Raw genomic sequence first — 15849 nt, forward strand, 5'->3', positions numbered from 1 at the left:
GTAAAAAGGACTAATACCAGAGTTTTCTAAAGTTAAAGAACTAAATTGTACTATACTTTGAAAGAGGGACTAAACACAAAAACAGTCAATAATTGGGGGACGAAAAACATATTTAACCCTTTATTTATTCCTGAAAATCCTTATAATTAAACGTTTTTTTACACATTAGATGTTATATTAAATATATTATTTATTGAAAAAATTTATGTAAAATAAATCAACTTTCTCAGTAAATAAATATCTTTCTATTAATTCAAATGATGATTTAATATATTGCAAGTAAAGTTATAGGCAAAATAATTAACAATTATTCTAAATATTATACTGTTTTCATTTACCAGTAAAACACATATTTTGTCTAAGGTATAAATTTTTTTAACTATTTAATTCAGTAACGATATTTTTAAACTATGTCGCACCATTATTACCTGTAATCTTTGTTTTATAAGAAGAACATTTTAAAAAACAATATTAAGTGAAGTTTAATATCAATTTGCTGTGAGGTTTTTGTGCACATTAATATTTCTACTCATAATGGATGCAATATTTATTAAAAAAATGAAAACTATTTAATAAGTTGTATATTTATTATTTTTCTTAAAGAGTGTGTAAAGCATATTAAATAACATTTATTAAAGTGTGAAAGCATGTTTAATTCCATTTTTTGTCGTTGTCTTTCGCTGGCACCTAACACGCGCTTTTCTTTATGTATGAAGAATCTATTTATAAACACATCATCTCCCAATTTTCTCGCAATCACGCATTCTCTCTTTCTTGCTGAAAAACAAAATCAAGATCAACTTCATCTAAGTTCAAACCATGAGTAACCAACAACAAACTCCTGGTAAGTGTTTCATATTTTTTTGTTTTCGTTAACTTTAATATTGTTTCTCTTATGTTTGTTTTGGTCAAAAATTATCAATTGATTATGGATGGGTTGATCATCATATTTGTGTGTGTCTGATTAAAAATCCATGTTTTATATCAAATTAAAAATCATTTATTTATACATAAAAGATCTGTTTTTTTTTCTTAAATTTTCTTCAATGGTATCAGTGACTGCATACCCTGTGGATCAGAGCAACCTAGCAGCTCCACCACCACCGGTGGGTTATCCTACCAAAGATGATGATTCTGCTCAACAAACTGTTCCAGTCAGAACCACTACCAGAGGTGATGGTTTCTGGAAAGGATGGTGAGTTAATAATTTATACCTAAAATTCTACTTTATCTAATTTATCAGGGTATTCTTTATGATAGGAATCTACGTCGAATAAAAATAAGGTCAATTTATAATATATAAATGGGATACAAACTTTATTTTACAAACTGGTTTTGTGTGATTGAGTTAGGTTTAAAAGTCACTTTTATCAGTTCATAGTAAGTATATTAAGAATATAATAAAGGAAAACTTTTATAAATTAAAAGTTTGTGTTAATTGAGCTTATTATATATTAGAAATTTTGTACTTAAAAAAATGTTATCCATGCATAACTTATAGTTGATTTCAGTAATTTAATTGTTGAGTCTTTGATAAGCAACTGTATTAAATTATAATGGTTTGTTATGATGGTTATAAAAAATTAAAAAAAAAAAAACTAGTTAGAAAAGATCATAATTTCTTGACTAATATATGAGAGCACATTTTATGTGAATGTGTTTTTGATTTTTCAAAGTATGTGCTTTCTTTTTCTTGCAGTTGTGCTGGATTGTGCTGTTGCTGTGCTTTGGATTGTTGCCTCTGATTGAATGTCACTTCTCTTCATGGATTTAAGATTGTGCTCTCTTTGTCTTTTGTTATTTTCTTTAGAAATTAATTATATATTTTTGTGTAATAAGGATATTTGTGTTATGGGTTAACATAATTTTATTTAAGTGAAGGTAATTTGTATGTTGATATTGTTGTTATACTTTGGAAAGTAAGTTAATCAATAAGATGAATGACGAATCTCATTGGAAGGTTGTTGTACTTACCAAATTGCAAATTCAATGATGATAAATTATTAATGGTTGAACCTAGTTAATTCATAAAAAATTATAAGAGGAAATATACTTCCATCTTTATCCATAGACAAATTAACTTCACATATTTTGTTAACATATTTTAATATTAATATTAAAATTAAAATACTCTTTTATAAGATAAGAATATATTCATGGTTTGAATGTCAAAATTTAGTTGTAAGATATTAATATAAAAGATTGTTTTTTTTTTCTATAAATGAGATAATATGGATTGGGTAAGTACTTGTTGACCTTTTAGCATGTTTTGGATAATACCGCAAACATGACAAAGGTGGCAGTGGACCCATTCAAAATTTATTTACTTCCACTTTGACTTTTTTTATTTTATTTATGATATTGCATTTCAAGTTATTTATAAAGATATCCAAAAAATAACAGTGATTTAAAAATAATAAGATTTAATAACTATTTAGAAAATAATATTTTAAAAGTAAAAATAATTTAAAAATAATAAAATTTAATTATTTTAATATTAAAAAATTGTAATGTAATTTTGTTTTTGTTATGCATAAATTTTATTATTTTAAAATATATTATTAATTATTTTTCTAGAATTTGTTGATTTTTTTTAAGAATTTTTTTCTTTACTTGTGACGATATCATAAGATTAATTATTAATTTTTTATTATTTTAAAATACATTATTAATTATTATTGAAGAACTGATATCATAAGATTGATTCTTGTGACGAGTTTTTAAATTTGGATTTATTAGTTTTTCTATTATATGTTGTGTGTGAGTCATTTTTCACTTCCATGTGTTTTTGAGTCATCTATTTAAATCTTTATTAATAACAATATGTTATAATCATCCTTGTGACGTTTCTATGTATAGATAGAACATCCTGCAAATTGAGAGTGAGTTAAAAACATTTAATTTTATATTTTTTTATTATTTTAACACAAAATAATAAAAGTGTTGTATGAAATGATTATCATAAAAAAGTGAGTTAAAAAAATATTATAGTATTGTTATATCTAGAAAGAGAATATTCAAACAAATTTGAAGGATATATTCTTTTTTTTACAATAAATAAAATAAAAGTAGTTCTAAATTATATTTTTTCATAAGAGTTCAAAATTATATTTTTCTAACTACACTAAACAATATAAAAAAAATCATATTTACAATATACTAATTATTTTTTGTTTTAGATGTGAGGACAAGGGCAATTGTCTGAGTTTTGTTGTGTTATTCGAAGTTCAATTGTTGTTCAGTGAGTTATCTTTCGCGTGTCCAAACAGGACAAATAGTACTTATAGAAGGTACTTTAATGTCAAGATCAGTTTAATGTTGGATAAATAGCAATTAATGTCGTAATTGATGTATGTAACCTACCTTCTTAGCATAAACCTTTATTTATAGGTTTCGTGGTGGACTTTTGATTAACGTTGGTCAAACTACGACCCAATTGTTAGTAATTACACCTTAATGTTAAGTTGATCGATTTTAAGGTTAATCTACCATGTAATCACTAATTCCAATTGGTCTAATTCAAGGTTAGGCGATTTGTTTGATGATCATCCATGCTTAGTGTCCTGCTCTTCGAGCTGATGCTTGGTTATATGAGCTAGTGCATGGTTGTCCATCCTGTTTGGTATCGGTTGGGCTCTCACTCAACGATTTTTTATCCTTTGTGCAACGCTTCTGAATAAATCTTTAGTATTGATATTACCTATACAAATAACAAGAACAAAGCATGCAAGTAGAGAGACATTTTTTCGTACAACATTAAATGTTTTAAACGTTGATGATTGTTAAGCACGTTGCATGTTTAAAACATTTTGTCACATGTTATCACATTTTGATAAATGCATTATTTGAAGGCAAAGCGTTTTTTATGTTATGATATAATCTTTTAAGTCTTTTGTTTCATATCGACATCTAGGCTCAAGTATATCATTTAGCAATGCTTAACACAACCTGATGTTTAGATGCCTTATCATTTTGTTTAAACGGTATAGTGATTAGACACTCTGTTAGGAGTTCTATGCCATTTGACGCTCTTTATGTCTTTTGCCTTGGACATGTTTGATATATCAGATAATTGTGTATCTCTTGATGGCATTGAGCGCGTTATTTTGATATCCTAGATAACAAGTTTTGTCATACGCTTGGTGGCTTTCCATATTTCTACATTGAACTTTTAAGCATCAATGTTTACATAGATTGTGTTTCTATTGTATTAGACGGTGTTATGTACTTGATATACTGTTATATTTGATAAACACATGTTTCATCCAATATTATCCTTTAGTACATGTCATTATTAAACATTATAGTAGTGAGAATACTTAGTTGTAATCTTATGAAGATTATAGTGGAACCCTCTACGGAGGAGACTAGACGTAGTTTAGTTGGAGTGAACCAGTATAAAAATAACTGTGCAATTATCTCTTCTCTTACCTAAACGTTTTTCTTATAAAAACCTGCAACTATGCTTTTATTTTCAAATATAAGAACTTTTCAAACTAAACCATTACTCTTCAACTAAAAAGGTTCTTATAAAACTCTACAATGTACATTCTAAATAGCACGTTAGAAACCACAATCATCTACTAACATTTATTAGGTCGATCGTCTAAGCATTCAAAAGAAAATCTCAAAGCTCCATAACGTGCTATATTAGAAGGGTTGCGAAAAGAATTTTTTCATTAACACTATTCACCCCCCTTCTAGTGTTTTTCAGGTATTTCAACATATAGTCAACTTACTTATATCATATGTAGTAATAAGTGTGACAACTTGTTGCTGATAATCATATGAATCATTTGGTTGTTATGGATAGTAATCATAATTCATTTGAAAATCACATTGTTGATTATTTTCATATGAAAAATTATTTTGCATTTTTGAAAGAGGTTTTATGAAAAAGAAATAAATTAAAAGCTTTTTAAGTAGACTTCCAAGAAAGAGAGGTGTATCTCAATGGACAAATTATGTAACTTATCTTTCCTAAGCCAAAGTGTTCCCCAATTAGTTTCACAAATTTCCCAACAAAATTCCTCAAACAAAAATTATGATAAAAAAAAACCAAAAGACAAATTTACTAAATTAAAATAACTAAAGAAAATAAATTAAAAATAAAATTGATAAAATTCTTACCGTGTTCCCTATTAATGGCGCCAAATTTAATAACACTATCGTTGACCAATCAAATTATTACTACTAAACTTTACCAACTTTAGTATTGCTAAGATAGCAGTAAACAAAATAGAATGGATAAATTTAACCATAAGTGATCTCTCAATAAATACAGAATTGATTCTAAAAAAATCAGTTCTTATAAAAACTATACAAAATATGTTAGTCAAATAAAATAATAAAAGTATAAAAGAAGATTAAGATAAAAAAATTAAATAAAAGATTAGATAATAAAATAAAAAAAGTTAGAAAAAATAAATTTATAAAAAGATTTAAAAAGATAAAAACAATGATAAAGAAAATTGGTTGATTTCACTACTTTTTCAAAATAAGATTCATCATTGCTTATCTAAAGATTATTGTTCAATTAATTATTGTCTAAGATTTTCAAGTTAATCAATGCAAATTCTCAATTAATTTGTTGATATTCTCACTTTAACCAGCATACACTCTCAGTTAAAAACAAGAACTTTATAAATTAATCATAGTAAATTTAACCAAAATATGTTCTTAATTAAATATTACTATGCCTAATCATGTTTATTATTTTAGCTCTTATATGAAGTATAAAACTAATTAACCAAAGTACATTCTTGATTAATTCTGGTTAAATTTTTCACCTTTAATCAAATTACATTCTCAATTTTTGACAAAAACCCATTCAATCACATGAAAGTTTTTAACTTTAACCAAAGTAAATTCTCAATTAAAATAATAAAAAAAAAACCCTTGGATTCATATGATTGATATGTTATGTAGATTTAATACCATGTTAACTTGCTATAATGTAAAAATCATTACTTTTACATTATTAAGAAGCAAAAGACATAGATAAAAATAAATCATAAGAAGAATAAAAAGAATAAACAAATTTATTTATCTAACCTCAGAATCCAGTTAAGAAATTACAGGAGAATCAACCCCAAAGACTTACCACTCCATGGAATGTGGACATTGTAAGACTTGGAAAAAATGAAGTAATTAGGGTATAATGTGGTTTTGAGATTTAAGTATTATTGTTTATTAATTGGTGTTTAATGTTTAGTTGTTTCTTAGAATTATAATTTCTATATTAATTATTTAGTGCTATTATTAATAAAGTGCAACACATGATTGGTATGTTATTAATTTTGTGATTTGTGTGTGTATGTGACATTACCAATGTTATGTGTTGGTTTGTTGGTATAGATGTTGTTTAGAATTGAATGGATGAGGGTTCAATTCCTATGGAGAAGAGTTTAGGAGAAACTTAGATTTTTAATCGTATTTTTGACTTAAGGGTAAAAGGGCCTTTTACCTATATTAAATGGTACACAAATTAAGTTAAGGGGGTGTAGAAAGTAAAAGGATGCAAATAATGAAAAATATGAAATGTGAATGAGAGATTTCGTAAATCTTAGGAGGATTTAGTACTTGTTGATATTTTACAAAGTAGTTGAGATAAAATAGGAGAGGAAATCTTTGTGAGATTAAGTGAGAGATTTTATTAAAACTAGAAGATAGAGATAAAGTGAAAGAAGATAAAAAGGAGAAGAGGAAACAAAGGTCTGCACATTATTACTCTAAATCTATAAATGAAAAAGAGAGAGATAAGGGAAATAAGAGACGCTTTCTAGGAGAAAAGAGAAAGAGTTTCACAAAGCCTTAGTGCAAGGGAAGATTTGTGGTGTTTTTTTTAGTGTAGATAAAGCCTTAGTATTGGCCAAGGTATGTGGAAGCTTACCTTTGTTTGTTTGTTTGTTGTATGTTATATGTTCTTAATTATCTTGATTAATAAACCTTGTCTTGATGCATGTGTACATGATTATGATTATGATCATTTGTGGTTATGGTTAGGTAAGGGTTTGTGTATGCATAGGGATAGGGTTTAGGTAATATCTATGATGGGTTTTTCCTATGAATGTATGTATGTTTTGTTGGGTTATCCCATAATAGAGTCTGATGCTAAGAAGGATAAAGTTATGATAATTTAGGGTTTTATCATACAAATATATGTTATAAAGATGGTATGATAATCATTAGTAGAATATTTGGTTTGTTTGGGATATTATCTACATGATGATGGGTTTTTGATGATTGAAGTGACGTAATGTATGCAGTAGTGTCTGTTCATAAGGGTATATGAGGTTGGAATACATGTATGATGTATTGGGTATGTTTTGTTGTGATCTAGGGTTGATGTATGTGTGTTTTGAACACTTGAACTTTGTCCATAATGTGTTTCGGTTTGAAAATAATTGATTATCACTAGCTATAATCAATTATTTGTGCATTGTATTGAGTTTTGTTTCGGGAATAATCGATTATCTAGGATGATAATCGATTACCTTTCATATGTGATAAATATAGAAATTTGTTGTGTTAGAACTATGGTAATAATAATTGATTATCATAAGTAATAATCGATTATCACAATGTATTTTTGAATAAATGTGAACTTCTTGGGAATATTCGATTATCGATGATAATCGATTATCCAGTGTAATCCATCATAAAAGTACATTTTCATGAAGAACGAACGTGGATCAAGCTGGAGGTGCAATAGAACGTGATGATAATCAAATAATGAGATTTGTGGTTATGTTTAGGGTCAAGTCTACTTATTGTACCTAGTAAATCCTGTGTTTATATATGGATAGTTCTTCCTTTTACCTTGTGTGCTAAGGAAGGGTTGTTCAGGTATTGAACCTTCCTTGTGTTAGAGCGATAGTGTTTTCGTTGTCTTTGGTGGCATGATTACATGTCCCTTAGTTGGATTATGGGACTACTCGAGCAAATCTATTGGGAAGGCTATAGATTGGTCTATATGAGTGGCTACAAGCGGGTGGGGTAGGGTACATGAGTGACACTAACTCTTTCCACTATGGTGTTCATGGTTTGGTGATTGCTCATGGTGTTGTTCGTGACTGAGAAAGTCATGATGGTGGTATGTCTATGATGATGGTCATGGTATTGGAGATGCTCCAGGTGATGTTATGTTGATAGTGGTGTTACTATAAAGGTTATAGTAAGTAGTTAGCATAGGTGTTACGACTGGATAGACCAAGGATCTAGGTGTGAGATGTTAGGGATGATATCAAGGGTAAAAAAATCAAGGATCTAAGATCGAGGATCGAGGATCCAAAATGAAGTAATTCCTTGTGATTGAATTGTTATGTTAGAGGATTAAGAATTCTATTGTTCTTACTATCGGGTATGGGGTGGTTGTTTATAGTTGATATGCTTAGTGTGTTTATATCTTATTATTATGATTGTTTTAGTGGTAGCTTACCCCATACATGTTTGTGTTTATGTGTTGGGAATGAAATTATCGCAATGATCTTATAATGTGTTATACAGGAGCAGATGATGTTGTAGATGTTGATGAAGCATGATAGATTCAAGAGATGATGGAGGACAAACTTGAGATTTTTATTTAAAGTTATATAGTTTGGACTTTAAGACAATGTAATTAAAGTTATTTTATTATTTTTGTTATTTCCATTATTTATTTTAATATGTAATTGGATAAGACTTTTGGAACTATCATGTTTTGAACATTATCCACGCTTAAATGTTATGGTTTTTGAAAATACGTTTCCGCATTATGATAAAGTTTTGAAATTTATCAGTTTTTGTAATAACCCGTGACACTCTGAAATTTGAGGCATTACAGACATAATGTAAAAATAGAAGAAAAGAGGGTGAAGAACATGATAAAAGAGAGAGGATGAAATTAGAACACCCTGAAGGGTTCTTAAGCTCCATTAATGTGTTTCATTGAGTCTCTTTTATATAGAAATTCGACATGACTTTATTTCAGGCTTTTCTGTTGGTGTAATATTCTTTATGATAACGTAATCTCCTTCAATTATCTTCTAAATAATTCAATATCTTCAAGATATATTTGATTGTTGTAAAGATCTAAAATTATTTGAGAAAATCTTTGCGAGATTAAAAAAGATTTGACAAATATTATCTTTTGATATTTATTGATATAGTTAAATAAGGTAATTATTTAAAAATATCAAATAAAATATCTTAAGATATAATTTTCTCAAATTATCTTTTTTGATAAACATTTATTAATTATCAAAGCTCTGTTTGAAGAAAAAATAGAGAAAACCGCAAGATCCAAATTTTTTTTTGCCAATTTCCTCTTTCGGGTTTAACTATTTTTTTCACTTTTTCCTTCTTTTATTGTCTTCTTCATGCAATGCTTAGCTTGAGTTTTTGTGGTTTTGATTATTTGTTATTTTCCATTTATCTTTAACGTATCATAAAACTTTGACCAATTTATTTCTACATTTTCATGAACTCAACTTAGCCGCAGCTGCACTAACGCACCTCATTTTTGCAACTAAAAAACTATTATTATCATGTTTTGTATCTCATGCTCAATAAAGCCAATTATAAAATATCCTAATTAAAATATTCTTTTAAAGTACAAAAACCAATCCAAGATTAAACACTAAATGAGGGCACAAATGTGCACTCATAACCCACTCAGATCAAGTCTTATATTTTGTCATTGATGGTTGTGCTTTCCTCTGTTGTGTGATCCAATTCAAGGCTCGATGATCTGTTTGGTGGTCATCCAGACTCGATGGCCTACTCTTCGAGCTAGTGCTTGGTTATCCGAGTTGGTGCATGAGCAGCCGACCTGTTTGGTGACCGGTTGGGTTTGTTAGTTTGTCCCACATCGATTAGAGATAAGGCCAATTTATAATATATAAGTGAGGTGCAAACCTCACCTTACAAGTCGATTTTGTGGGATTGAATTAGGCTTAAAACTCACTTTCTAATATGGTATCAGAGCCATGGTTAAAGCCTATCCTAACGATAGTTTCTTGGGCATTTATATTCCACCCATTGTCGAGTCGTTATCGGATCACCCAATTTCTACTACCACGTACGAGATGTCTATACCTTAGCGTGAAAAGGGTGTGGGGTGCAAACCTCACCTTACAAGTTGGTTTTGTGGGGTTGAGTTAGGCTTAAAACCCACTTTCTAATATATCGGCCAATTTGTTTGGTGACTTATCAGATGGGCAAACAGCCTATTTAGTGAACACAACTAGGTTCACTAGTTTGCTCCTCAAGTTGGTGCTTGACACAACTAGGTTCACTAGTTTGCTCCTCAAGTTGGTGCTTGACCATTCAAGCTGGTGCATAGTTGACTAGTCTCTCTGGTGATGAATGAGCTTGATGGATTGATTGACTATCTAAAATATGATTTACTATTTAGGTTATGATTGACTAGATGGTCATATGGTTCACATTCTATGTAAAAAATACAAGAGAAAAATATAATTTAATTTTTCAAAAATAAAATTATTTTTAACATAAATTAAAATTAAGAATTTTTTAAGGTATTTATATTTTTTACAAATTAGATTCATTTTAGTTTGTATAAAGTTTTTTTTTCTTTTAAAAATATTTAAATAAGAGAAACGGAACAGATTGAAATGTTTGTTTAAAAGTAATATAATAATAATAATAATAAAATGAACGAAATTACAATAATATCGCGACAGCCATGCTCGTTTCATTTCCCTATCTTTTTGTTTCCTAAATATCTATTTTCGCCGGGACAAATGCTACCATCATCCACTGTCCTGTCTCTCGCCGGTGCCGGCATCGTGCTGACGGTGAACTTTTCCGGCGAACTGGTTCATCTCGAAGCCAAGTGTTCTCCCAGACCCAGAATGGTTTTCAGTCGTTGGTGCATAAAGGAGCTTTCTTTACAGCAACACACCATCAATGGTTTCAAGTCCAAGAAGCGAAACTCACTGTCGAGCTGCGCATTCGGTAGAAAAGCCGAAGACAGCTTTTTCTCGGTAAAATATAATCTTGTTCCTTGCAATTTTCGGTTTTTTTTTTTTTAAAAAAAAAAATTGTTGGTTAATTTAATTTAATATAGCTGCATAATATCATGCTTAAAGTCCAGCTACAGTTTGGATAACATTGTAGCACTTTATAAATCTTCTGGGTTGAGTTTGAATTTTGGGTTCCAAGAGAGTAAAAGACTTAGATACAAGTATCCTTCTGTTGTTTGAATTGGAGTTTTACGTTATTAACATATATTGATTACCAACCTTTATTATGATAATTATTGATGTGAAATTCCAATTTTGGTTGGAAAACATTATAAGTACTTAAGGAACAACAAAGTTTTGTCTTCCGGAAGGTGAGGTATTGAAAATTTGAAAGCTTACTTTTATAAAATGTTGACTTAGGCATGTAATTACTTGCTTTAAAATTTTCAATTACAAATTTAATTCCCCTATTTCACCCTGATTTTTGTGAAAAAGACTGTTTATTGAGGAAGAAAGAGAATATTAATTTTCATGTCCTTTATCTTTGCGACAACAAGTGAACCTTGTCATCTTCACCACATTTCTTTTTCCAATCCCCTCGTTATTCATCGCAATATATTCTAGTCTTGAAAACAGTGTACCTTATGAACTCACTTGGATGTTAACTGCTAAAATGAGAATATAGGTCAATTGTCTTTTATAGGACTCTTTTCACATTTTATTTGTTTGTGTGCTGCATGGATTTATAACATCAAATTTCAACTGACATCCTTGCTAATGAAATTTAAATACTTCTGTAAACTTTGTCATGTTAAATTGCGGTTGATGATCAGCATTAAGGGGACGTAAGTAACAAAAGTTGTGTACTTTGCAGGATGTAAATGAAGACACAGATGACATGTATGAAGATTTAATAAATAAGTATGGAAAAGTTGTATTTAGCAGAAAAGACCAAAAGCCTGCTAGCGCAGAGATTGATGATGATGCTGAAAGCCTGTCATGTAAGCTGGAAGGAAGTTTTGTCAGAATTTTTTTCCACCTTGTTTACATTTATGTACAATCTGTCTTTCAACCTTTTGGATTATATCAGGTTTCTTTAAGAAGATTCGTCTGTCAGATTATCTGAATAAATTACATAGTAAGCTTGTAAAGCAAATTAGGAATAAGAATATCAAAAAAAGGCGAGTTCATTTCTATAATTTTTAGGTAGGTATATTACTTAGAGATTTAAAATTATATTTACAATTTTTAGAGTGATAGGAACTTTGGTGGAGTATTTCAGTGCTTTGTTCTTCCCCACTTGATGGCTAGCTTTTGAGGTTGAATTTCCAAGTGTTTGAGTACTTATGAATTGGTATCAAAGTCAGTTGTTGGTGCGTCATAAAGGACTACACACGGTGGTTTCTGAACAACACGGAATTAAATGAAGTGCCCTAGAATGAAAGCCGTGAGACATCAGCTCTTATGGGTGGTGATCCTATGATAGGAACTTGGGTATTGTGGATGTTCGATGATGTATTGAAGTGCATTATTCTTTCTCCTTAATAGCCTAGACTTTTAGGGTGTGTTCCCCATGTACATGGATACACAGGCAGGTATAAAACATAAATTCTGAGAGAATAAAGTTGAAATAAATTAATGCAGAAGAAAATAAGGAATATTCTTGCTGCCGTGGGGCTGTAAAGGGAAGTGGATACCCATAAATGCCCTGATCTTCCTTCACCTTTGTTGGGTGATTGGAGCCTCATTTAAATAAATTACATAAGCTCCAATATTTTTACTGGACTCAGCCTGTTTGATATTTTAAATTTGTTTAGCTTATCTATTTGTTGGTGAAAGATTTTTATCGATATGGTTGTTTAACTGATAAATGTAATTGTTTTTGTGTGTGCTTGTGAACAAAATCACGCTACTTAACGTGCCTCCATGGCCACTCTCCACCATATACCTGTTGTGCTTGGATTTGGCCAGGCTTTCAGTTCTGTGTCATTCTTATTTAATCGATGAGTAAGTAGATTCTGTTTGTAAGAATATTACTACATATGTGTGAACACAGTTAATCTCCATGTTTATTGTTATAACATTAAACATATACAAAGAAATTTTAGCGAGACAATTATAATTTTATTAAGTACATGAGTGAATCTTCTTTGTGAGTTTCGAAGCAGAAAATCCTCTCTGCTAACATCTAATTTGTAAATATGTCTTCTCAGTTGAGTGCATTGGTTTTTACTTTTCTGTTTAATTGTTCTGTACCATGGAATCTTTCTGTAAGATCATGTTATTTTCCCCTGAATACAAGTGTGTTCAACTGTTTGAAAAACTAGTTCAGTTACTTTCTGCTTATACAAAACTATTTAAGAGAGGGAGAAATATACCGAGCCTCAAATACTGTCTAATTGCTAAGTGTCATATTTGTAGTTGCTGTGGAATTGGCTTCGGTTGCAAGTGATGTTAAGGCAGCAGATATAAAGGTCTTGTTTGTGAAGCCACTTGTTTACTGGACCCGATTTTTTATCATAGCTACAGCATTTTCTCGTCCCCAGATTGATGCTATCGGGTAAGGGCTCTGTCACTGATATCTTTATATTGAGAAGGCAATGTTTGAGGATTTCATTTTTGTTGATATTGCATTTTAGGTCCAGGATGAGAGATCGAGCTGAGAAGAAATATGGAAAAATTCCAACAGGAGATACAAAGCCCAACTCATGGACCCTGTTGGACTTCGGTAAGTGATTTTAATTTATAATAGCATAACCTGCTAATACAAATCTTGTTATCACTTAAGAACAAAGCTTTACATGCCATTGCCATCGTACTCCAACCTCCCTTCTAACAGGTACCATGTAGTGCTGCCACTCAAATTGATGCCATCTTACTACAAAACATGTTTCTTAAGTTGTATATCTTAAATTTCTACCCAGTTTCTTTTATGATGAAAAGAAGAAAACTTTTAGAAAGGGAGGAACTGCATTTTCTTGAAGGATAAAATATCCATCTGAAAATTAACAAAGAACAGAGTCTGCTGCAGAGAGCAGGAGTACATCAATTCAGTAAAGCCCTTTAATTGTCTTCATTTACCCAAAGAAATCCCTTGAAGTTGGCCATTGCACTCCAACAAGATGTGTAAAACATACACCTGCAAAGACAAAACTTGTTAAATACATTGTACTCCGACATGATGCAACACCATACCTTAGAGCAGATTCTACCCTCTTTGATCCCACCAGAGCCGTTTTAGCCAATCAACAAAAAATTGTGTCATCCAAAAAGCCTATATAATTGCACAGATCAAGAGTGCACTTGGTCTATGCTTGTAGTTAATTAATGGAAACGGTTGCTTCACTGGTTCTGGATTAGGCTTGGTTTTGTAATCTTGTTAAGTACTGTGTGATCCTTATGGCTCTAGTGATTGTTTATTGGTTACAGGTGATGTTGTTGTTCACATCTTCCTTCCCTCACAGAGAACTTTCTACAATTTGGAAGAGTTTTATGGTAATGCAACACCAGTAGAGCTTCCTTTTGAAAATCAACCACCATTTCTTAGTTGACAGCACCTTTTGTTTGCGGGTAATTGAAAAAACTCAAGATGATCAAGACATTTATAATGACCAGCTTTCAGAAGTCTATTAATCACTGCCAGCTTTGGTTTGTTTACGTGAGTATGATGTAGGCCTTCCAATGTGCTTATCAGCAGGAGAATTTGAGCTTTCCTTTAGCTGGGATGGGAGTGGAGAATCACTCAATGGGGAAGCGAAAAGGCACAATTTCATTGCATTCAGAAGTCTCTTTTTCTGAATTTTTACATTAGAGTGGTAATTCCTCTTAAAAATCTTTAGCAAATGGGTATAGAGACATTGTTGAAGTCCGTCTTGAAATTTGATTTCCGTTAGTTTGAATTAGGTGGGTTTTGTGAAACCATGTATTCTTTTTCTTCCATATTTAAAACCAGAGAAAGAGGACAAGAAAATGATGATTCAAAGGAACCTTTTGCTCTCTTCTTTTCCTATTTACTTTGGACTTAAAAGGTAAAAGGCTAAGAATTTTTCCGGATATTTTATAATGATCCTGATGTATATGGTCATTTTTGTGTGAAGGTTGGTAATATGGTTAAAATTTTATTGTCTTTGCAAAATAATTAAGAGAACAAGTTTTGTTACTCTCTTTCTCTATTTCCACTCTACACTATATTCACCATTCACAAGGATTTTAACAAACTAACTTCAGCTTAAGCTTTATGTAAAGTCTATCTTGGAAATTAATTAAAAATGAATTGATGAACTCAATTCCAACACTTGGTGCACGGCAAATATAAATATAGCTATTTTCAAATAACAATTATAATATTAAATACTATATTTTATATTTTTAAGTTATTTTTAAGTTAACTAAATGACGTTGTAAATATTATACGAAACTATAGATATTAAGTGTTATAGTTTTAATAATAAAGACATTTAATATTGCATTTGTTATAAATTGATATAATATATGATTATATGTATAATATCATTTGAATAAAAGTTATTCAAAGTGGAAATTGAAATACTAAGAAAAGATTGTCTAAACTATATGTGTTAAGATAAGATTATCTAAAAATTGTGTTAATATAGGATCGCTTAAGTAAATTTAATTTTGAAGTTTAACAAAACGTTTAAACGAAATAGTATTGAACGACATAAACCGTCTAGGTTATTAAACATAAAGAGCTAAATGTTATATATTAAAAATATCTTAAACGTTATAAGTTACTTAAATAAATAAATGCAGTAATTCGCGAGAATCAAAAAGTATCTTATATTTATAGTAATTTAATTAATAGTCTATACACTGAAGCAATTGTTTCTTAATCGTAAAATAGTTGCACAAATTGCTATATTAA

The 15849-nt window shown here is 29.9% G+C and overlaps 1 protein-coding gene across 3 annotated transcripts; it reads left to right on the forward strand.

Moving 5' to 3' along the window:
* The first annotated feature begins 10681 nt into the window (after positions 1 to 10681).
* LOC106759942 (protein Iojap, chloroplastic) lies at positions 10682 to 14980 on the forward strand. Of its 3 annotated transcripts, none has more exons than XM_014643338.2 (6): positions 10682 to 10988; positions 11842 to 11968; positions 13389 to 13527; positions 13607 to 13695; positions 14397 to 14537; positions 14641 to 14980. In XM_014643338.2, the coding sequence occupies exons 1-5, from the start codon at positions 10746 to 10748 to the stop codon at positions 14516 to 14518; spliced, it is 720 nt and encodes a 239-aa protein (XP_014498824.1). In that variant the 5' UTR covers positions 10682 to 10745; the 3' UTR covers positions 14519 to 14537; positions 14641 to 14980. The 3 variants fall into 3 exon arrangements, with proteins under 3 accessions (XP_014498824.1, XP_014498825.1, XP_014498823.1); XM_014643339.2 differs by having other exon boundaries at positions 14662 to 14980; XM_014643337.2 differs by having other exon boundaries at positions 14397 to 14980.
* The last annotated feature ends 869 nt before the right edge of the window (positions 14981 to 15849 follow it).

The sequence above is a fragment of the Vigna radiata genome, chromosome 5, assembly GCF_000741045.1.
Source record: "Vigna radiata var. radiata cultivar VC1973A chromosome 5, Vradiata_ver6, whole genome shotgun sequence".
Taxonomy (NCBI): domain Eukaryota; kingdom Viridiplantae; phylum Streptophyta; class Magnoliopsida; order Fabales; family Fabaceae; genus Vigna; species Vigna radiata.

Coding starts and splice junctions, on each gene's coding strand:
- LOC106759942 (XM_014643337.2), top strand. CDS start 10,746: ATGCTACCATCATCCACTGTCCTGTCTCTCGCCGGTGCCGGCATCGTG. Junction 10,989..11,841: donor CCGAAGACAGCTTTTTCTCG/GTAAAATATAAT, acceptor TGTACTTTGCAG/GATGTAAATGAAGACACAGA. Junction 11,969..13,388: donor TGATGCTGAAAGCCTGTCAT/GTAAGCTGGAAG, acceptor TCATATTTGTAG/TTGCTGTGGAATTGGCTTCG.